The sequence below is a fragment of the Miscanthus floridulus genome, chromosome 6 (assembly GCF_019320115.1).
Source record: "Miscanthus floridulus cultivar M001 chromosome 6, ASM1932011v1, whole genome shotgun sequence".
Taxonomy (NCBI): Eukaryota; Viridiplantae; Streptophyta; class Magnoliopsida; order Poales; family Poaceae; genus Miscanthus; species Miscanthus floridulus.
This window is the reverse complement of record NC_089585.1, coordinates 71,127,724-71,149,960: the sequence shown is the minus strand read 5'-3', so window position 1 is coordinate 71,149,960 and position 22,237 is coordinate 71,127,724. Positions and strand designations below refer to the sequence as shown.

The 22,237-nt window shown below is 45.3% G+C and overlaps 2 protein-coding genes across 2 annotated transcripts; one reads left to right on the top strand and one right to left on the bottom strand.

The window, feature by feature from the left end:
- Window positions 1-2,539: 2,539 nt before the first annotated feature.
- LOC136456118 (phenylalanine--tRNA ligase, chloroplastic/mitochondrial-like) lies at window positions 2,540-13,065 on the top strand. The gene is made up of 10 exons (XM_066455903.1): window positions 2,540-3,001; window positions 3,504-3,697; window positions 3,998-4,204; window positions 4,277-4,394; window positions 4,486-4,562; window positions 4,671-4,850; window positions 11,557-11,601; window positions 11,711-11,815; window positions 12,331-12,444; window positions 12,531-13,065. Exons 1-10 carry the CDS (start codon window positions 2,749-2,751, stop codon window positions 12,579-12,581), a joined length of 1,344 nt encoding a protein of 447 aa, XP_066312000.1. The 5' UTR covers window positions 2,540-2,748; the 3' UTR covers window positions 12,582-13,065.
- Window positions 4,863-10,941, bottom strand: LOC136457282 (uncharacterized). The gene is made up of 2 exons (XM_066457342.1): window positions 10,809-10,941; window positions 4,863-9,947 (listed from the first exon to the last, which is right to left on the bottom strand). The coding sequence occupies exons 1-2, from the start codon at window positions 10,939-10,941 to the stop codon at window positions 9,193-9,195; spliced, it is 888 nt and encodes a 295-aa protein (XP_066313439.1). The 3' UTR covers window positions 4,863-9,192.
- Window positions 13,066-22,237: the final 9,172 nt, after the last annotated feature.

The window sequence follows — 22,237 nt, the reverse complement described above, 5'->3', positions numbered from 1 at the left end:
CTGTTAATTTGCTCGTTGAAATTTTGAAGTACCTGTTTTGTTTAACACTACTCATTCTAATATATTAGTCCATAGGAGACTTGTTCAACACAAGAGGGCCCAACATAGTACATAGTCTTCCTCACATCATCAATATCATTCAATCAGATATTGAACAGCTCATACTACCATTGAAGGTTCATTTTCCAACTTCCTGAACTTTATTCTATTTCCCCTTTCTTCATAGATCCTGATGTTATGTTACTTTGTCCTTAAGCAGAATAAACTGCAAACTGAAATTGCCAAGGTAGATCAAGTGAGCAAAACATGTTTTCTTAGCTTGTTGAGACGTGGTACGTGACACTATTCATGTATTCTTTTTCCCAAGAAAATGATCATTTTTGTTATGCTAGGATTCATATAATTGAAACATAGCATAAGGCACAATTGTTTCTCTTTTGTGCACTCCTGTCCGTTGAAAGATGTTGTTTGCTAGATGTACTAGTGCCTAGTGTGGATCTATCAATTGTTTTGGTTTGGACATTGGGTCTATTTCTTCCTACTATCTATTGTCGCCTGTTGAGATGTAGTAGCCTGTGGTTTTTGGTTTGGACATTGGGTGACGATGCTTGTTGTGACTTTGTAGCCAGATGGATGTTGCCGGGAGCAGGAAGGCTGTTGTGATCCATGTCTCGTATCGCCTGCACAAGGCCTTCAGGAAGATCCACGTCAGGTTCGCCTGTTTTCCCTGGCAGTGCAAATATTGCGAAGCTCAGCCATGCGATATCCTTCAAAGCCGACCTGCACTTGCTGCATCTCCAGGCTTATTTCAATGTTTGAATTATTAGTTCCGGATAAAATGAGAAAAAAACTTATGACCCTCTTTGTCAATTTATTACATGTTAGTACTACACATACTACCTCTATTTTTTATTTTGTTAGCACTTGAGTGCTTGCTTGGCCTTTTTGTGATATAGATATATGTTTTATTGTCATAATATGAGTCTGTTTGTTATTATTGTGATTCTTGTACTATAGAAGATGTTTAGAAATTTTTGGCTAAACAATCTCGTTTTGGCCACAATATTACAGTCAAGTTTGTCAGGATATTTGATCATGTATTTTACTTGTCACGGGATGATTTGGGGAGCACGTTGGTAATTTGATTTTTTTTTGCGAAAAAAATACTGTAGGGGTGGTTCTAGACTGAACCGCCCCTACAAATAGGTATTATAGAGGCGGCTGGTACTGTAACCGTCTCTACAAATTGATTTTGTAGGGGCGGCTATAGTACCAGCCGCCCCTACAAATCGATTTATAGGGGCGACTGATAACACCAGCCGCCCCTGCAAATCGATTTGTAAAGACGGTCTAGGAACCACCCCTACAAATACATGATTTTGTAGAGACGGTATGGTAGGAGTGACTGGCTGAGCCGCCTCTACAAACCATCGCCAGCCGCCCCTACAAATGCTTTTTGTAGTAGTGAATCATGAACTAAGATATTGAGCATTTTGTGTTGCGATGATCTCAACAAGGGTGATGTGGCCGAGTCCTAAGGGGGCAACCCACGTACGTGACCTGACTGGGGTCGCAAAACTAAACCCTAGTTGTGACTTCCGTTACATAGTGCTTATAAAAAAAGGTTCCCTAACCATCTCAACAGATGATGCGAATGAGAAAGGTTAGCCAGAACAAACCTTAAGCATCCGATCTAACCAAAAGCGCAGGAGTGAAGGGAAGGCCGTCGCCCCATGTCTTCTTCTCCGATCTCATTGATGAGGTCATCGCCATCACTAGCAGATTGACCAAGGAGGGAGTCGCCGCTGCCAAGAGGACGCCGACGACAACCGTATAACTACGGGATATACCTTCCCTGACACTCTGCGTCAGGTCCTGCTCCAAGTAGACACAGGTCCCGCACCTAAAGCATAATGACTTCCTCCTCTACTAATGAAGGTAAACTCAGGATCTACTAATCTAAGTCTAAGATTATGTATCCTAATCCTATTTAAGTTTTAACCCTAAGTAATTTCTAGCAGTTAGTTATCAAAATCGATATAAATAAATATACTCTTAAGTTATATGCATGTACTGGTGCAATCCCCATTGAAGGGCGCAACATGGGAAGTCAAGATAGAACTCTCATCATAATCATCTATGGACAAACTAATCCCGGTGTGACATGCCGGCAACAAACTCTTGGATGACTTGTATGAAAGATCAAAATTACAATGTAGGAGGAAGTTGTCACTAACTTTGTTTCTTCCATAATATTTGCTAGTAGTATTAAAGAGGCGAAATTTCTCTAACCCATTGTTTTTTCACCTTCTCCTAACTACCTGAAGAACGTTTTTTCACCTTCTCCTAACTACCTGAAGAATTTGTTTCGTCTCACCTTTTTTTTTTTTTACTTTCCAAACTGCATTTACGTCCTCCGTATGTGAACCAACATTTACTTTCCAAACTGCATTTACTTTCCAAACTGCATTTATCCATCCCTCCCCAAGGGCCAAGGCTATACAGCCGTTCGAAGAAGCCTGCAGGGGAGGGGCAGGGGCAGTCGAAGGGGCAGCACAGAGCCGCACAGGCATAGCGGAAGCCCGCGCGCGAGGGCGGCATGAGCTCCGACGCGGCGCAACTGGGCCAGGTGACCGTCGTCGGTTTCGAGCTCTACTCCACGGCCTCCTCCGTTTTCCCCCACAAACCAATCGCTGGTTCGCTTTCACTCTTCCTCTGCAGCCCACAAGAATCCGCCGCGCCGCAGACATGCGCCCGCTTATCCGAACCGCTCGCTGCTGGCTCCTCCGCGCGCGTGTTCGTGCCATGGCTACACTTCCCATGGCGCCCCCCGCCACCGCCATCTCCTTCACCACCCGCCCCCTCTACACCCCTTCGTCGCGTTCTCACCGCCGCCTCCTCGCCCGCTTCTTCTCCGTCGCGCCGGCGTCGGCCGGGGCGAGAGGGCTCCGAGCGGCGGCCTCCGCCGTTGAGGTGGGCGGCGTCAAGATCGCGCGCGAGGGTGAGTAGGGACCCTCGGGGCCCCAAGCTGTGATGATGTAAAGGCGGGATCTAGAATGGCCGGGCTTTTGAGCAGGGTTTTCTTTGGTTGGATTGCTTCCACTTTTCCTGGGATAGTATTTTGATGAGAGTTCAAATGCGCTATGCTTAGGATACTACTAGTAGGGTTTTGGGAGGTTCCATTCATTCATGATGCATTGGAGATATCATAATGACTAATATGTTGATGTGCTATGAACTGGTACTTGGTAGTTCAAATTCCTGAATCACTGGTTGCATAATTGCATTCTTCATTCGATCCTTGGCAGTGGAATTGCTCTGACAGTCATTGCATTGCATTTTAGTGGTGCACTTTGAGACCAAAATGTTTCTACAGTGGGATGTGTGTTTATACTCCAGTCGAATTAATGCAAATTGACTTGAAATGTACCATGCTTTTTGTGCAATTAGTATGTTCTGATTTTTACTGTCATGAATTGGTCCATTTTGGATGTCCTCGGTAGATGTTGTGAAGGAGGATGACCCGACAAACAACGTGCCAGACACTATCTTCTCGAAGATCGGCCTGCAGCTGCACAGGAGGGATAACCATCCCCTTGGGATTCTGAAGAACACAATTTATAATTACTTTGACAAGAACTTCACTGGACAGTTTGACAAGTTTGATGACCTTTGCCCCCTTGTTTCTGTCAAGCAGGTATGTGGTACAAATTGCATGTAGTAATATTAAATCGAAATATGCTATTCTGCTTCTTCTAATAATCAACTGCAGTAGTAGTATACCCTTAACAAGGTACCAATAGCTAGTCAGGACACAATGCTATGCAAATTTTGGTATAAGCTCAATACTTTGATTGCTCATTCCTTCCCTCTCGTGGCTTCTTCCCTGATATTAGTGAATGTGCTGTGTGTTTGTTCTTTGGATTCGTACCTTCAGGGAAAATGGTATGTGGTAGTTTTTGGCCTCTGGCTGACCTATAAATGTTCTTTGCTGCAGAATTTTGATGATGTCTTGGTCCCTTCTGACCATGTAAGCCGGAGTTACAATGACACATATTATGTTGATGGTCAAACAGTCTTAAGGTGTCATACCAGTGCTCATCAAGCTGAGCTGCTAAGGGATGGACATACACACTTTCTTGTAACTGGAGATGTTTACCGTAGGGATTCCATTGATTCAACTCACTATCCTGTCTTACATCAGGTAACTTTATTTTCCATATTCACTTAAATGTTTCTCGATGAGGTTTGTTTTGATAACCTTTGACACATGCAGATGGAAGGGTTCCATGTCTTCTCTCCTGATGAATGGTCAGGTTCTGGCATGGATGGGACAGCATATGCAGCTGCAGAACTCAAGAAAATACTGGAAGGCTTGGCAAGACATCTATTTGGTAAATCACTTGTAGCTTGTTCCTTGTCAATTCGGGGGATGATGAAATAGATCCTTGTTTCAGTTAAACTATAGAAAAATGTCATCTGCAGGTGCTGTAGAGATGCGATGGGTTGACACTTACTTCCCATTTACCAACCCATCCTTTGAGCTCGAAATATATTTTCAGGTATATTGGATGTCTTCAACTATTTTTGATAGTAACAAGCCCAAGTAAAACATGTTGCACAAGTCACATTGGCATGAATGAGTCTGAATAAATTTCTCGTCTTCTAAGGATGACTGGTTGGAGGTTTTGGGGTGTGGAGTCACTGAGCAGGAAATTTTGAAAAGAAATGGCAGGAGAGACCATGTGGCATGGGCCTTTGGATTGGGCTTGGAGCGCCTTGCAATGGTCCTTTTCGACATTCCAGATATTCGACTCTTCTGGTCGAATGATAAACGGTTCACGTCCCAGGTACTGCTACTACAAGTTGGCTATCTAACTACTTGGGTAGGTCAATTTGTGTTAGCTTTATAGTGACCCATTTACCATGTTCGAGAAGGCTACAACATCTGCTCAATCATATTTACTTTTCTGCAAAACTCACTCCTTTTTTTATCTCAAATATTTTGAGGGTTATAATTTTTTGAAATTTAATGATTGAGAGCTTAAATTGCCAAGTTAAATGAAATATCCCTAACATTAATTTTCAGTGCTAGTAACAACTGTTGTTGGTTAATGTTTAGGAATCATTTGTTCCCTGAGGTAGTTAAAAATATTACAACTGATAAACTTGGTTTTGGCGGCACTCAAAGATTGACAATACTAACTTCATTTAATTGTTTAGTTCATACTAATGGACATGCACGTGCGGCACGCACGTGTCATTGAAAAAAAAATCGTACACAACGGAGGAATAATAATAATGGAAACTTTAACACATCACTTCCTATATATATTGTATTAAAAATGTAACTATTCATACAACAATACGTGATGATACAGTACAACCTTAATTGAATTAATAATTAAATTTGTATTAACTTTTCAGAATCCCAAATCCAATTACTAAAAGAACATAGAACAACACTGAAGACAAGAACCTACATACACTTTAAAGAAGAATTTAGTCCTGGATATTGGAGATTATGAGAACCGACAATTATCATACAAGCTCCAACTGGATCATTACCTTCAATGATAATGTGATTTGACTCAAGAAAGGGAAAGTATCATATAATAAGTACCGAACTGATCAGTGAAGTTTGTACTTAGTTATGAATTGCAAGAAAATTGTACCTCATCAATGGTCCAAGCAACAACAACAACAACAAAGCCTTTAAGTCCCAAACAAGTTCGGGTAGGCTAGAGTTGAAACCCAGCAGAAACAATCAAGGTTCAGGCACGTGAATAGCTGTCTTCCAAGCACTCCTATCTAAGGTTAAGTCTTTGGGTATATTCCATCCTTTCAAGTCTCCTTTTATTGCCTCTACCCAAGTCAACTTCGGTCTTCCTCTGCCTCTCTTTACGTTACTATCCTGGCTTATGATTCCACTACGCACCGGTGCCTCTAGAGGTCTCCGCTGTACATGTCCAAACCATTTCAACCGGTGTTGGACAAGCTTGTCTTCAATTGGTGCTACCCCTAATCTATCACGTATATCATCGTTCCGAACTCGATCCCTTCTTGTATGACCGCAAATCCAACGCAACATACGCATTTCCGTGACACTTATCTGTTGAACATGTTATCTTTTCGTAGGTCAACATTCTGCACCATACAACATAGCAGGTCTAATCGCCGTCCTATAAAATTTGCCTTTTAGCTTCTGTGGTACCCTTTTGTCACATAGGACACCAGATGCTTGCCGCCACTTCATCCACCCTGCTTTGATTCTATAGCTAACATCTTCATCAATATCCCCGTCTCTCTGTAACATTGATCCTAAATATCGAAAAGTATCCTTCCTAAGCACTACTTGACCTTCCAAACTAATATCTTTCTCGTCCCGAATAGTAGTGCCGAAGTCACATATTATATACTCAGTTTTAGTTCTACTGAGTCTAAAACCTTTGGACTCCAAAGTCTCCCGCCATAACTCCAGTTTCTGATTCACTCCTGTTCGGCTTTCATCAACTAGCACTACATCGTCTGCGAAAAGCATACACCAAGGGATGTCCCCTTGTATGTCCCTTGTAACCTCATCCATCACTAAGGCAAACAAATAAGGGCTTAAAGCTGACCCTTGATGTAGTCCTATCCTAATCGGGAAGTCATCCGTGTCTCCATCAATTGTTCGAACTCTAGTCACAACATTGTTATACATGTCCTTAATGAGCCCAACGTACTTCGTTGGGACTTTATGTTTATCTAAAGCCCACCACATAACATTCCTTGGTTATCATAAGCCTTCTCCAAGTCAATGAAAACCATGTGTAGGTCCTTCTTCTTCTCCATATACCGCTCCATAACTTGTCTTATTAAGAAAATGGCTTTCATGGTTGACCTTCTGGGCATGAAACCAAATTGGTTCATAGAGACCCGCGTTATTGCTCTCAAGCGATGCTCAATAACTCTTTCCCATAGCTTCATAGTATGGCTCATCAACTTAATTCCCCGGTAATTAGTACAACTTTGAATATCCCCTTTATTCTTGTAGATCGGTACCAATATACTTCTCCACTCATCAGGCATCTTGTTCGATCGAAAAATATGGTTGAACAGCTTGGTTAGCCATATTATAGCTATGTCCCAGAGGCATCTCCACACCTCGATTGGGATACCATCCGGTCCCATCGCCTTACCTCCTTTCATCCTTTTCAACGCCTCTCTAACCTCAGATTCTTGGATTCTCCGCACAAAGCGCCTATTGGTGTTATCAAAAGAGTCATCCAACTGAAAGGTTGTGTCTGTATTCTCACCATTGAACAATTTGTCAAAATACTCTTGCCATCGATGTCAGATCTCATCCTCCTTCATCAAGAGATGCTCACTCTCATCCTTAATGCACTTAGCTTGGTTGAAGTCTCTTGTCTTTCTCTCATAAATCCTAGCCATCCTATAAATGTCCTTCTCTCTTTCCTTCGTACTCAAACGTTGGTAAAGATCCTCGTACGCTCTACCCTTTCCACACTTACAGCTTGCTTTGCAGTCTTCTTTGCCACCGTGTACTTCTCTATGTTGTCCACAATCCTGTCATGGTACAAGTGTCTATAGCACTCTTTCTTCTCCTTAATAGCCCTTTGGACTTCCTTGTTCCACCACCAGGTATCTTTAGCCTCGCCTCCACTTCCTTTGGTTACTCCACACACCTCTGAGGCCACCTTCCGAATGTTGGTTGTCATCTTCTCCCATATGTTGCTTATGTCCTCTTCTTCCTTCCAAGAGCCCTCTTTGATAAATCTTTCCTTAATACCTCTGACGTCTCGCCTTTCAGTTTCCACCACTTTGTTCTTTCAATCTTAGCTTGTTTATCCCTACGGGCACGCACCTGAAAACGAAAGTCTGCCACCAAAAGCTTATGTTGAGAAACAACACACTCCCCTGGTATCACCTTGCAACCCAAGCATGCTCATTTGTCCTTTCTTCTTGTGAGGACAAAGTTAATCTGGCTAGAGTGTTGTCCGCTACTGAAGGTCACTGGATGAGATTCTCTCTTTCTAAAGAAAGTGTTGGCTATCATCAGGTCAAAAGCTACCACGAAGTCCAGAACGTCCTCCCCCTCCTGATTCCTACTACCATATCCAAAACCTCCATGAACTGCTTCGAAACCTGCACTTGTAGTACCTACATGCCCATTAAGATCTCCTCCTATAAAAAACTTCTCACTACTGGGTACAGCTCTAATCAGGCCATCTAAGTCTTCCCAAAACTGTCTCTTAGCACTCTCATCGAGGCCTACTTGGGGGGCATACGCACTAATTACGTTCAAGACCATATCACCAATGACAAGCTTGACTAAGATAATCCTATCTCCGTGCCTTCTCACTCCCACCACACTATTCTTGAGGCTCTTATCAATCAAAACTCCTACTCCATTTCTATTCGCAACTGTCCCTGTGTACCAAAGCTTGAAACCTGTATTATCCACCTCCTTCGCCTTCTGACCCTTCCATTTAGTCTCTTGAACGCATAATATATTTACACGCCTCCTAGTCGCGGTATCAACTAATTCTCTTAACTTACCTGTAAGCGACCCTACATTCCAACTGCCTAAACGGATCCTAGTTGGTTCGACTAGCTTCCTTACCCTTCGCACCCGTCGAATCAGATGTGAAGACCCTTGCTCTTTTTTCACTACACCCGGGCGCCGATGTAGCGCGCCACTAAGGATGCGACGACCCAATCCTTGATCACTTGACACCGTGCCCAGATCGCGGCACGGCGCGTCACGGGGGTGACGACCCGGCCCTTGCTCATTTAACACCATACCCGGGTTCCGATATGGCGCGTCGCTAAGAGGGTTACGCCCCAACGATTTTCTTTCGGGTTTCATCTCCATTAGAATGGCTAGATTTAACGTTGGCTCGCCACGCCTATCACAACCCTCCTCCTTTACCAGGGCTTGGGACCTGCTACGTTGAGACAACATAGGCGGAGTTTCGATGGTCCAAGCATCAATGAATATTGTATCATACAGATCTTAATTCTGATTATATTTGTTTCATCAGAACGATGAATAGATTACAGACTATCAAAAGAATCAAACTAAAACACAGAATTTAGATATGTAGGTAATAAGCACAGGGTTAGCTGCATACCTACAGCAGAAATTGAGAAAAACAGTGTGGTCGTGCAGTTGTAATAATAAGTTAATCAACCAATTGACAGCTCATACCTATTTTCAAAGGTGCTGTCCAAACTATTCGTTCCCAGTTCACAGCTCTTTTCAATAGCGCCTTCCAAATTCACACCAAATGGTTCTGATCTCTTTGCATTGTTGACTAAAACTAAGTTAGTCATGGGTGCCTTGTTCTGATCTTGCTTCTTCCTCTGTTCCTCTGGTTTAAGACCTGAAGTACAGTTCTCAGAAAGGAATGTCATCAAACCAGAATTATCAGCAGCAGTTGGTGCTGGAGAATCCTGTGAAGTAGCTTTTTTACAACGATTATGCCTTTTCCTGCCTCTTTTTTTCCTTCTCTTTTTTCCCTCCTGTAAACTGCCGGAGTTGAGAGAAGATACATTTTCATTTTCCCTATATTTTTGGTATACTTCCTCCAAGTTCCCTGGCAAATCGGCACTCTTCATCTTGTGATTATTCATATCAGTTCCTTGTGCAGTGCAACTATCAATCGGGAATCTTACATCGGATCTCTCAAATATCTTGCTCCTTGAGGGTTCATTTTCTCTGATAGAATGCTCACGGCTGGCAAGAGAAGAGCAGGCAGCACCATCAGCCGCAGAATCTTTTAGCGCCTTATTTCCAGCCTGAAAATTCCTCTTTCTTGTTTTAGCTGAGTTCATTATCTTCACAGTTGTAATTTGCAGCACATTATCGCTTAGATGTGCTGCCATTGCTTCCAAATTGCAACTTGCTTGCGGAGCAGAACCTTCTTGAGTTGAAATGGCATCTGCCAGACAATTCGCAGTGTCATGACAATCTCCTTAACCATAAGTGTATAATTTTTTCAGTGCAAGCTAAGTTGAACTTCCCACACCAAAATTAAACTTAAAGAAATATAACGAAGGAAATGATATGTTTGTCTATCTTTTTTATTTTTCTGAAAAATGTTTGAAAGGTGGAACTTGTACCCTTTCAAAATACTGGCTAGATATCTAGAACTCATCAAAGTGATCACCTATTCAGTGTGCAGAAACAATTTCCAAACATTTTGGAGCAGAAAAAACAACCAAGCATCAATACCACAGGCACACAAGTTTGCATCTTAAAGACTACCAACAGACGAGTATACAGTAGTAAAACTTGCCTTAAGTGCAGATTTTATTTTCTGACAGAGCGCCCTAAAACGTATTTCGCTCGGATTCTGTCATCAAGTCGCAATGGAATTACTACAGGTAATTAAAACTATTGCCGCGGCATGACAAACGAGTCGTGATGTTATTTTTCCCAGCAATACACAACAAAATCTTTGGATGCGGATGGCGGATGGCGCAACCATGAAACCTATCCATGGCGGATGGCGCAGAGCGGCACGTGAAGCAAAGTCAGTAGTGGCAGACCTGAAACGTGGGATGCAGCCGGTGCTTCGTCCGCTGGCCCAGCCACGCCGGCGCTCCGATCATGCCGTCTCTGAGACCTCCTCCGGTTCCTGCCCCTCGTTGCCGGCGTGACAGCGCTGTCCGTAGTCACCAGGGCTGTGGCCGCTGCGCTATCCAGCTCAACGGCCAGCAAGTCTGCACCGACGCCCGTTGCCGTGGCCACAGTGGGGGCTGCCTGGTGCCGCTGGTCTGCCAGCTGCCGCTGACGCTACCTCCGTCGGCGGTCCCGCTGCTTGGACGCCGCGCGCCTCGCCAGCGGCGGGTCCATCTCCGCGGGGATCTTTTCTTGGTTGCAGCGGTGTCCCCGGACGGCGCCGCCACCGCCTGGTGCTGGATCGTCGCCATCGGTCGGATCCTGCCCTCGCTCTCTCACGCGCGGCCGTGTTGGGTTGCTCATCGGAGATGGCGTCGGTGGGTGGGTGGGTGCGTGGATCTGGAGCGGGGCGAGTGGGGATTGGTGGGAGGATTTGTATGCGGGCGGGAGCGGAGGGGGGAGAGAGCCGCAGAGGACGTTGAAACCGTCGCTGAGAGGGAGTTTTCGATGTGTGTGGGTACAGCGGGCGGGTAGGAAAATTAGCGGTGAAAAAAAAACGTGAGGGGGCACAGCGCGCAATGTGAAACACGCATGTTTCATACGTTCCTGTAGTCCTCTTGTGGGTCCACATGTCAATTAATTGTAAGCCTTAGATACAGAATCTAAGGGATAAAATCTAAGTGGGTAGGATGTTTTTTTTGGTGAGGATTAATTTTCAATTCCTTCGCTCCTTTATAGTATAAATTTTTAATCTTATTGGCTTATTGCATTAATATGTATGTACCACAGGATTTAATCTGTGTAACTGCACAAAAGTCATGTCATATGTTGATCTAACATAGTATTAACAAGAGATGCCATGTTCATCTTCGTTTGTAGTACTCTCATCAACATTAGTTTCTAAGGCATTCATTCATGTTACCCAGTTCTCACAAGGCAAGCTTGGTGTCAAGTTCAAGCCATTTTCAAAGGTATAATCTCTACGTTTCTGTTTCTTATTTAATCTGCACTTTATTTTTTGAGAAAATAATCTTCATCTTGGTGTCAATTATGCTGACTGACAGTTTATTGTTTGTTTAGTTTCCTCCTTGTTACAAGGATATGAGTTTCTGGATCAATGATGCATTTACAGAGAACAACTTATGTGAGGTTGTCAGAGGAATTGCTGGTGATCTTGTTGAGGAGGTATGACAACAGCGCATTCGATGCATATTGGCTTAGCTTAGTCATTTCAAGTTTATATGATCCTTCAGCTTTCCTGTTGTCATTTCGTATAATAACTGAATTCAAACAATAGCATAAGTGATAAGGATTAAATGGATCATTTTAGACTGACGGCTATGAATAATAAGAAAGCCTCATATTAGGTGAAAGTATAACTACTGAAATAGACAAGCTTATTGCCAGTGTCCTGTACTCCTGTTGGTAATGATTCATCTTTTCTTGGGTTATTTATAGTTTGATTAAATGATTAGCCTGACTCCTTCCAGTGCCCACATACATGCATGCATATAGGGTAACTCTTTTTCAGGCATGGTAAGGAGTTTTGATCTCATTACCTTCAAACACCAGTATCCATTTGGTTAATATGAGGAACCTAATTTGTTATCTGTGCATCCAATCTACAATTTGTAGTTTGGTCATATAATGGAATTTTAATGCTCTTAAAATTATTTTGAAACTAACTTTTTTGTTTGCAGGTAAAACTTATTGATAATTTCACCAACAAGAAAGGCATGACAAGTCATTGCTATAGAATAGCCTATAGGTCAATGGAACGTTCGCTCACGGATGAGGAGATTAACAATCTTCAGGTACTTGCAACAAATCTCATGGAGTGTTTTTTTTTTTTTGTTCCATCTTAATTCAGAATCTGATCATCTGTGCAATTCAAATGCAGTTGAATGTCAGGGAAGCTGTGAAAGATAAATTGAAAGTAGAGTTGAGATAGAAGCAGCTAATTTTGCAGTTATACCATGAACTAAATTTTTCCTGTCTTTATATGTAAATCTATTTAAAAAGATTTTTTTTTGTATCTATCGATAAAATGTGCCATTTGTTTCTGTATAGATCACGTTTTCCATTCTGTTTAGGGGAGAGAGAAGTTTCCGTTTCCAATTAGTAATCATATCTTGTAATTCCTAAAGATGATGAGCTGTATGCTGCTCACTAAGGCAGCGTTCGGTTATGGGGAAACAGTGCCACGGAACCGTTCCTACCAGGAATGGTAGTCAAATTTATATAACCGTGAATGAGTGGAACGATTCCTGGCCAGGAATCTCCCTAACCGAACGGGCCCTAATAATTTTTTTTTCTGGTAGTGTAGAATAAGATTGACTCTATGTTTGCAGTAGTCAGAGTTGTGCCATTGTTCGCACTGTCCATGTACATATTTCATCAAATCATCCGAGCATTATAGTGTACTATGTGGTGTTTGTGTTTTGGTACAATCAGATGATATTTTTTTTGAGGGGAATACAATCAGATGATATGATCCTCTAAGGCTAGGCTGATGTCCTAATTCTGTTCTCAATACTCCCAAGAACCAGAAAAGGTACATCTGAGAATTGAGCTAGCCTCAGGGGTTTGGGTTGTTCATACCACTAAAATTCTGAACCCATTTGATATTCTATGAAGCAAGATATTTTGATGCTCCTTGCACAGGTTTACATGATGTCCATATCTCGGTACTGTGTGCTCCAAATGATTTCATATTAGATCAGTTTCAGGTTATCGTGCAATCCTCGATATGGAGAAAAGGATACTGAATGTCTGTATGCTCATAGAACACAGTAAGGAAAAAACATGTCCCAGTGCGAATCCACACTGAACGTTCATGTTACTATCAGTGACAATGTCACACGGTAACGGTACGCAGTGATCTCATGATCTGAATGCAAAATGTTGGTCTCTGAAGAATAATGCAAGAATATTACGATCTAAATGCACACAAGGTAACATATATCGAGAACTGCTTGTAGACGCCACACCAGATGAGTATAGAAAAAACTCTCCGTTCATATGCTATGTTTGTGAGAAGTTTTTTCTTTTGAGAGAGGTGGCAAGTATAAATCACAACGATCACACCATTTCAAAATTTAGACTGAGGTTATGACAAATCTGTAGGAGCTTAGGCTTCCCGATCCTTCCGAGTGGGTGCTATGTTCTCCCTTCTCATCATGAATGATGAATGAAAAACGCTGTGAAAACTCAGCTAGAGTATGCCGCCCAACTGTTGGACACCTAAACATTATGCAACTTGGGGCCTGTTTGATCCATTATCTGATAGTAGTTATCTAGCTAATAGCACATAGCTAATATTAGCTGGATAATAACTCACCATCAACCTATTAGATGAAAGGGTGTTTGGATATAGCTAATGATGAATGCATGCGTGTGCCCATGCGGTGAGCTCTCCTGAGGCCGTCCGTGCGTGCGGTACTCCGCCTTCTCCCCCATGGGCGCCCGTGCCGTCGCCACGCACCTTGCACGGTGCTGCTGCCGGCACGGCGCTTCTTCGCACGCTTGTCAGCGCCCTCCGGCAAAGACCCAGCACGGAAGCAAGCAGCGAGGCTGCAATCCATCTCCATCTCCATCTCCATCTCCATCTCTGTGTCCATCCATGATCCATGATGGCAGCAACTGGCCGGGCAGATATGAAGCCGACCAGAAACGACGCGAACTGGGGGCTGCTGTGCCGCGCGCTCCTCCGGTCACAGGCGGCCTGCCGGCCTTCACGCCCGTCTTCGCGGCGCTCGCGGCCGTCGCCAATGCCAGGTTCCCCTGCGTCGTCTGCCTCCTCCTCGCGCGCCTCGCGCTCCGCGCCAGGCGCGTCCACGCGGCGGGGGACGCGCGCGTGATGGCCGCCGCGGCCACGTTCGTCGCGCACCTCGCTCCCATCGCCGTCGCCCGGACCGGTGAGGGCTGCGCCACCACGCAGGCCGCGCTCGTCAGCCTACTCGGGTCCGCGCGGCGGCTCTGCGCGCCCCGGCAGCGTGCACGGCCTCACCGCGGCGCGTGGATGTGCAGGCCCTCTAGCGGCAGGTCTCCGCGGAGCGCCGGAGCGACGCGGCCCGCCGGTACCTCGCCGTGGCCTGGGACGCGCCGACTGAGGAGCAGCTGGACCGCCTCCTCGGAGACCGCAGCGAGGCTGCAGGGCGCGGCGCGTCGGAGGCGGGTTTGCCTGGTCGGCGGAATCGCGGCGCTGCTGCTCGCCGGCGATGACGAAGAACGCGCCGGGCGAGGAGCCACCGTCCGCCATGCTGGACCTGGAGCCCGTCGATGCCGTTCTGGAAGAGCAGGGTGAGGAAGCCGTGGTCAGAGTGCGAGGGCAGCCCCAGCCGCCCCTCGCTCCCGTCGCCGTCGCCCGGACCGGCCGCGGCGTAGGGACGGGTAGCTGTTAGCAACGGTGATCTGGAAGCAGGACTCGAGGCCCATGGCCTCGGAGACGCGGCCTCCGGCGAGGACCATGCTCTCGGAGATCGCCGTCGCCAGCGACAGCAACAGGGCTCGCGTCCTCGCGTACTCCGTCGCTAACTCCCTTAGCTTCGCTGGCTTCGCGGGGCAGTGGAGCTCTGGATGCGCCGCGGCGGTGCAGCCGGAGGAGGCGAGCGCAGGCGGAGGGGCGCGGCGGCGCTGGCGGAGAAGACGAAGACGAACGCGCCGCGGGCTGCGAGGCTAAAAGGTTGCCAGGTTGGGGAGGTGGGTCCCACTGTTAGCTGTTAGTAGCTGCTTTTATTCGGCTTGTGGGATAGTTACTATGTAAGCATTTAGCTAACAATTACCTAACATACTGTCTATAGCTGTTTGGATTCAAAACAGATAATTGTTAAGCAGATAGTTACTATCCATATGAAACCAAATAGGGCATTGAGTGGTGCTAGATAGTAGTCATTTCTGCGAGTTCACGCAGTTTCTTGCGCATGACGAAGGTGATCGTCGTCTGAGGGCCTAATATCACAAATGTGGCAAATCCACTAAGTTGGTGTTTAGATACAGGGATATAGACGGTGGGATAGGGAAAGAGAAATGGATGAAGAATTAGGATTAAATAAGACGTAAAGAATGGAGGGCTAAGATATAATGTTCTCTATCCCAATCCCTATCCTTATCCCTATCCAAACGAGTGGTAAAAATATACGAGCTTATTAGGAGGCGAAGCTGTAAAATGTAAAATTAATGCAAGTTGAGTAAGTCAAGATTTGTATTAGCTGACAGTAGAGTCGACTTCGTTCCATTGAACTTCAAACGACTACGGCGAATTTGCTTTTGCAGTGTATCAAGGTTCATCGATAAATTAATCGGATGGCTATATTGGTGTTAAGGCCCTATCTTGACACTTAATTAGATCACCATATCGATAAGGAGCTAGATCGCTCGATGTAGGGCCTAGCCGACTTTGACGTCAGCAGACGCTCAGGGAATGTCCGCACCTGGACATTGTGCCTCCATCGATGAGCGTGATACGTAAGACACGTCGCCGAAGGAGTCTTGCCGCGAGCGTGATACGCAAGACACGCCGCGCGAGATCTCTTAAGACCCGAAACTCCACACGCCTAGGAGGGACCCGGTCGGGGCGTGCGGCGGCTATGGGCTGCTCTAGCCGGCCTAATCAATCTAGAGCGTCGTGGTCGTTGATCCTCCAGTCATGCAACACCGACGAAGAACGAGGAGAAGAGATAGATAGGAAAAGAGGGTAAAGAGATGTATTAGATGTGTTTTTTGACGATTGTGGGTTGGATCCTTCAATCAACCGTGATCCTCTCATATATATAGAGGGGGTGGTCTTATCTCAATAGGAAACAATTCTGAATCAAAATCTTCAAGTTTCCTATTAAAAATCCCATCCAAATCCCGATCAAAATGAGTCCTAGTCGGTTTGGAATAAGCAAACCGACATAGCCGGTTCCCAAGCCGGCTAGGCCGGTTTTCATGGGGCTTGGGCAGCCACAGGTGCAGGCAAACTGGGCTGGCTGGTTCGAACTGGTCGGTTGTGCTGCAGTCCGGTGCAGAAAATCATCTAAAAATTGTAATTAAATCATCCGGACTCTAAATGGGGCGAACCATATATGTTTTTCGATCAGCTCGACGAGGGGAACGCAATGGTGCAATCCAATCTTATATTTGAGTAACTTTTCCAAACCGGCCTGGCCAGTTCCAGCAGGGTCGGCATCTCCGAAATGTTGTTTCTTTGCCTGGGCTCCAAATGGGTTGATCCAAATATGTTTTATGGCTATAGAACCATGATGGCAGGGTCCATTATACACTTTGGCCACTTTTGGTTATCAACATATGCCGCCTGTTTTCAGGTGAGGTTTATGCGAACCTGAAAATATAAAATTTGCCAAATAGCAACGATGTCCAACTCATCGCATCTAAGGGCGATGTAGACATTGGCCATGTCATTCTAAGGGTGACATGAGTGTATCAACCGTCACTTGAGCATTATTTTGACTTCTCTGTATAGATGACCATCATGCAATGCCTTTTGCAAAAGTAACTTGCAGCAACCAACACAAAGTGACAATCCTTTTGATGAATAACTCCCATAGCAACCTCGTTGAATATTTATCGATTTTGATGTTTGAATCACGTAGATATGCAATAATGGGAGTCCTTCAATCACTTGAATCGGCTTTAGCATCAATAGGGAGCAAATCAAGCCGATTCGGGGAAAAACTCAGGCAAACCGGCCAGGCCAGTTTCTGGAACCAGCCGGGCCAGTTCATCAGCCAGCACACCCAGTAGAACCGGCCTAGCTGGTTTGGCAGCACCTAGAACAATGATGTGATGCGCCGGTTCCCTTTTAATGTGAAAATGTTGTCCACCGATGTCATGACCGGATGCCTGTTGAGCCAACTGCTTAATTTGCGATCCCCATGTCTCAAAATATGCCGAATTTAAAATCCGGCAAATTGCCTGATAACGTCAAGGCATGTGTCAAAATATGCAATAGGTGATCCTTCAAAATATTAAACACACCAGCAACTTGCTGTACCATCAGTAGAGAACCACCAAAGGCTCTAACATGTTTTACCTTCATGGATTGCAATATTACCAACCCGAATAAGAAAACTTCACATTCAGCTCGAATTTTGGTGCAAATGTAATTTAATCGGCTTGATGTTTCAAACAACACCATTGTGGGAAATAATGATTATGCCAACACCTTGGCCTTCTTTGCAAGCCGATTAATCATATTGTCACATCCATGAGGTAAATTCAGAATGCATATATCATGCCCCCTAGGCCTTAAAGCCACCAAAGTAAATTCCGTGGAGGGTCTTCTCATAGCACGATGGCTTGTAGGGTCGAGATGGCAGACTAGAGGGGGTGAATAGTCCTTTCTAAAAATAAATGCACCGGCTAACTAAAATAAATGCGGAATTAAAACTATCGGTCTAGCCAAGACTACACCCCTCTATCTAAGTTCACAAGCACCTTATAAAGATCCTAATTAGGCAACAAGGTGCCACGCTAGTGTAGGGTGAGATGGCAGGCGAGAGGGGGGGGGGGGTGAATAGTCCTTTCTAAATTTAATCACGCCGGCTAACCGAAACAAATACGGAATTAAAACAATCAGTCTAGCCAAGACTACACCCCTCTATCGAAGTTCATAAGCACCTTATAAAGATCCTAATTAGGCAACAAACACCTAACCAATTCTAGAAGCAAAGTCATACAAACCTATGCCACTAGTACTTCAAGCAACGAGGGAGCTCCTACACATGCTAGTAAGCAAAAGCATAAAGCCACCTAAGCTCACTAGCAATGCTCAATAATAAGGCTACACAAGCCAAATTATAGAGCACAAATTTCTTAGCTACACAAACTAAGCAATGTGACTAACAAGGTTACTCAAACTAAATTAGTCATGCAAGGGAGCTACTTCTATGCTACACAAGCAAGAAGGTAACCAGCAAGCTACACAAGCTAACTAATTACAAGAGCAACTACACAAGCACAATATAAATGAAGTAAATACAAGCTTGCGTAACGAGGATGCAAACCAACAGGAATACAAGGATGACACGATGATTTTTATCCCGAGGTTCACGTGCTTGCCAACACGCTAGTCCCCGTTAAGACAAGCTCCTAGGTTGCCATCAGTCCTCTTGCTAGTGGTGACCCGCAAGTCACACTCTCCCACGTGAAGTGCTTACCACAAGCTCTAGCACTTGACCCGGCTAGACCACTTGTCGCCCTTCGCGTCTCGCTCTACTAGAGTTGCTCTTCGTGGCTCCCGTGGGGTGAGCACAATCCCCCTCACAATCACTTCTCCAGAGCACCATACAATCTTCTTTGCGTGCTTCAACGGAGACCACCACCAAGCCATCTAGGAGGTGGCAACCTCCAAGAGTAACAAGCACCACCTTCTTACAACTCGATCACCTAGTGCCACTCAATGGAACCTCATGATGCAATCGCACTAGAATCGCTCACGCACTCGATCGGATGAACACTATCAAGCTCAAGTGAGTTTGTGGGCTCCCAAGCACACCTACATAAGCCACCAAGGCTCAAGGGTGCTCCACACTCGGCCAAAGGCCAACCAACACTTCTATTTATAGCCCCACGAGCTAAAATAGCCGTTACCCCTTCACCGGGCAGATTTCAGGACGACCGGACGCGCAGGTCATGTGCACCGGATGTGTCTGGTTGCTGCGTCCGGTCACTGCTTGACCACCATGTGTCCCATTCAAACGAAGTATCCATTGCCGCCCAATGGCCCTCTCTGACATGCCCTAAAGCGACGCATTAGACGCACTACAGTGAAGTGATCGGACGTAAGAGGGGCAACGTCCGGTCAAGTCCAGAGAGCTCCTAGAGCCACTCAACTGTGACCGAACACGTCCGGTCCTCTCTAGACCAGCACCCATGCCCCATGTCACCATGACCTAACGTTAAACAGTGATTGCTCAGCGTCCGGTCACTGCTACAAGCCAAAGTTCGGTCACCTTGGCAACTCTACCCGCACTTGGCTAGAATTCCAAACGCGTCCGGTATCGATATCGGATGCATCTGGTCACATCAGGAACACTACCACCTGAGTCAGATACTGGTCGCGTCCGAAATTCATGTCAGACGCATCCGGTCACCCCGTGACCAGTGCATTCAATTCCTTTTCTTCACCAACTTCTTCTCCTTTGCAAATGTGCCAACACCACCAAGTGTACAACACCTTGTGCACGTGTGTTAGCTTTTCACAAACATTTTCAAGGAGTTAACCACTCAACGTGCCGCGCCACTCGATCATAGCAATGATGCAAAGTTAGATCACTCGAGTGGCATTGAATGACTGATATGCAAACAAGTTTGCCCTCTTAATTATATGGCCATCTATCCTAAACCCGGTCAAGCACTTCTCTACACAACCTATGACCGATGAAATAAAATGCCCTAGGTTGCACCTTTGCCTTGTGCATTCCATTCCAACTCCTCCATTGTTGATGCAATACATGCACCAACCAATCACCAAATGATATAATCCACTTCATATCATCACGTGACCATATTGGTTCATCGATCTTGACCTCACTTGCTTTTCACCGTTGCCTCGATCCATCGGCGCCAAGTCATCACTCAACTTGCCCTTCACACTTGCAACTGGTCCGTCGAGCAAAGTCATGTCTTGATCTTCTCCACCTTGATCACATGACTCAATGTCATGTCTCATGTGCAATGCGCTCCTTCATCACATGTGTGAGCCTTGCAACATATCCAAGCCATCTTCACCATCATGTCATATGTTGCTCACACACATGTACTTGTGGACTAATCACATGTGTATCTCACATAAACAAATATTAGTCCACCTAGGTTGTCACTCAATTACCAAAACCAAACAAGGACCTTTCAATCTCCCCCTTTTTGGTAATTAATGACAACTCTACAAAGATATGGAAATAAGCTCTTTTGGATTCATGTTGCTTGCCCAAGCAATTTTACCATGTGTAAATGATTTTGGACAAGTACCACAAACCCGAATTGGTAGTATTAGCTCCCCCTCCATACGTGCTAGAGTATTTGGTTTGAAGCTCACACATATGCATAGATTGGAATTGTGGGAGAGTAATTACTGCCAAATGATGCTAAGGTGTATAGAGTAAACCTTTGAAGCGTGATACTAATTGGAGTTGCACCTTTAAGTTCATCCTTAGCACCATGGTTAGCTAGATATCACTTGGAAATAAAAGCACTAGATACCTCATGAGATCAACATTAAAAGCAAGGTACTAGCATTACTTGAAAAGCATACCAAGTGTCTAGCTATCATACTATGCATGTTAGTTTTCATTTCATCAATCAAATTCTACACCTAGCATACACCACACAAGCATGCATATTGAATTTAAAAGCTTATGCAATGCATGCAAGCACATGAATATGCACATATCAAATGCAATCAATCAAAGTTCATGAGCTTGCTCCCCCTACTTGTGTGCTTCTCTTGTCCAAGAATTTTGATCCTTTCACATCCTTCAATGTTGCTCCCCCTCTTTGTTTGTCCATGTGAGTACTAACCCCATAAAAGATTTCTATATTTTCCTTTCATCTTTTCATCTCACTGTCTCCCTGCAATTATTGCTATATTAGAAGATCATTCAAACAAAGGAACATGTTGCCTGAACCAGTATAAACCCTGTGTCATTGAGTGCTAGGACACCTCCGATCACAACGTACGGCAAAACTACAATATTTACTTGTTGGTCACTTTCTGCACTGACAGTTGGCGTTGTCCGTGGGGAAGACGTATGTTCAACACTTTTTGGTCATCAGATGGCCCACTTTTCCACCACCTTTGACGTGGCAGACGTAGGCGATATGACTCGCTTTGGCTCACTAGAGTTTCCCGCACTCCCACCTATTGGGATGTGGGTTCCACCTGTCTCCAAGCCGTCCCAGGCCTTCATCTTTGTAAGCCTGGACTTCATCGCCAACCGGCTCGGCGTACTACACCTCCGCAAGGAGGCACTTGTTCCGACGCGCCCGTCGGAGGGGCGTCCTCCATCAACTCTGGGACACGCGATGATTTCAACAACAAGGCATCTACGCTTCATTCCGAGCAAACTCTCTGCTCAAACCCTGCTATGAGTAATGTGCATGCTGTTATTTACTTGCTATTTTCTATCTTCCACCTATTACCTAGAGGGACCTTGTTGTCCCTATCGTGACCGCCATATGACCGGTTCCCCTACGGCCTCACGTCTCTCGAAGGATGCCAGTGCCACCCCCCTCACATCCGAATTCATGGGGATGGCAAGCTATGCACCCACCTATTTCCTCGACCTTATGGATGACGAGTTGAGAGTGACGACTCCAGCATTGGTGATGTGGCGCCTAGCCACCGTCTGTCTTGGGAGTACCCTATGGCAGACACTCTAGGACAGGCCACTACTCGTAATGGAGTCCTTACAGACTCATGCCCCTCTGGACCTCCATGTGGAGACCCCTGAGCTCACATGGAGCACGGCGAGGAACTATGACAATAGTGGTTGCACCAGCCATCGACTGTGCCAGTGCGCTCGGCGCATCACACTATGCCCTGTGCGCATAAACCGGCAAAGCGGCGCCTGGGGTCATGCCCGTTGGGTCCGGCACAACACC

Bases quoted from the DNA above. Each gene is read 5' to 3' on its own strand.
- LOC136457282 (XM_066457342.1), bottom strand. From the start codon at position 10,941: ATGGCGACGATCCAGCACCAGGCGGTGGCGGCGCCGTCCGGGGACACC. The intron at 9,948-10,808 runs GTAGCGTCAGCG...ATTGTCTGGCAG, and splicing joins CAGCGGGACCGCCGACGGAG to ATGCCATTTCAACTCAAGAA.
- LOC136456118 (XM_066455903.1), top strand. From the start codon at position 2,749: ATGCGCCCGCTTATCCGAACCGCTCGCTGCTGGCTCCTCCGCGCGCGT. The intron at 3,698-3,997 runs GTATGTGGTACA...TCTTTGCTGCAG, and splicing joins CCCTTGTTTCTGTCAAGCAG to AATTTTGATGATGTCTTGGT. The intron at 11,816-12,330 runs GTATGACAACAG...TTTTGTTTGCAG, and splicing joins CTGGTGATCTTGTTGAGGAG to GTAAAACTTATTGATAATTT.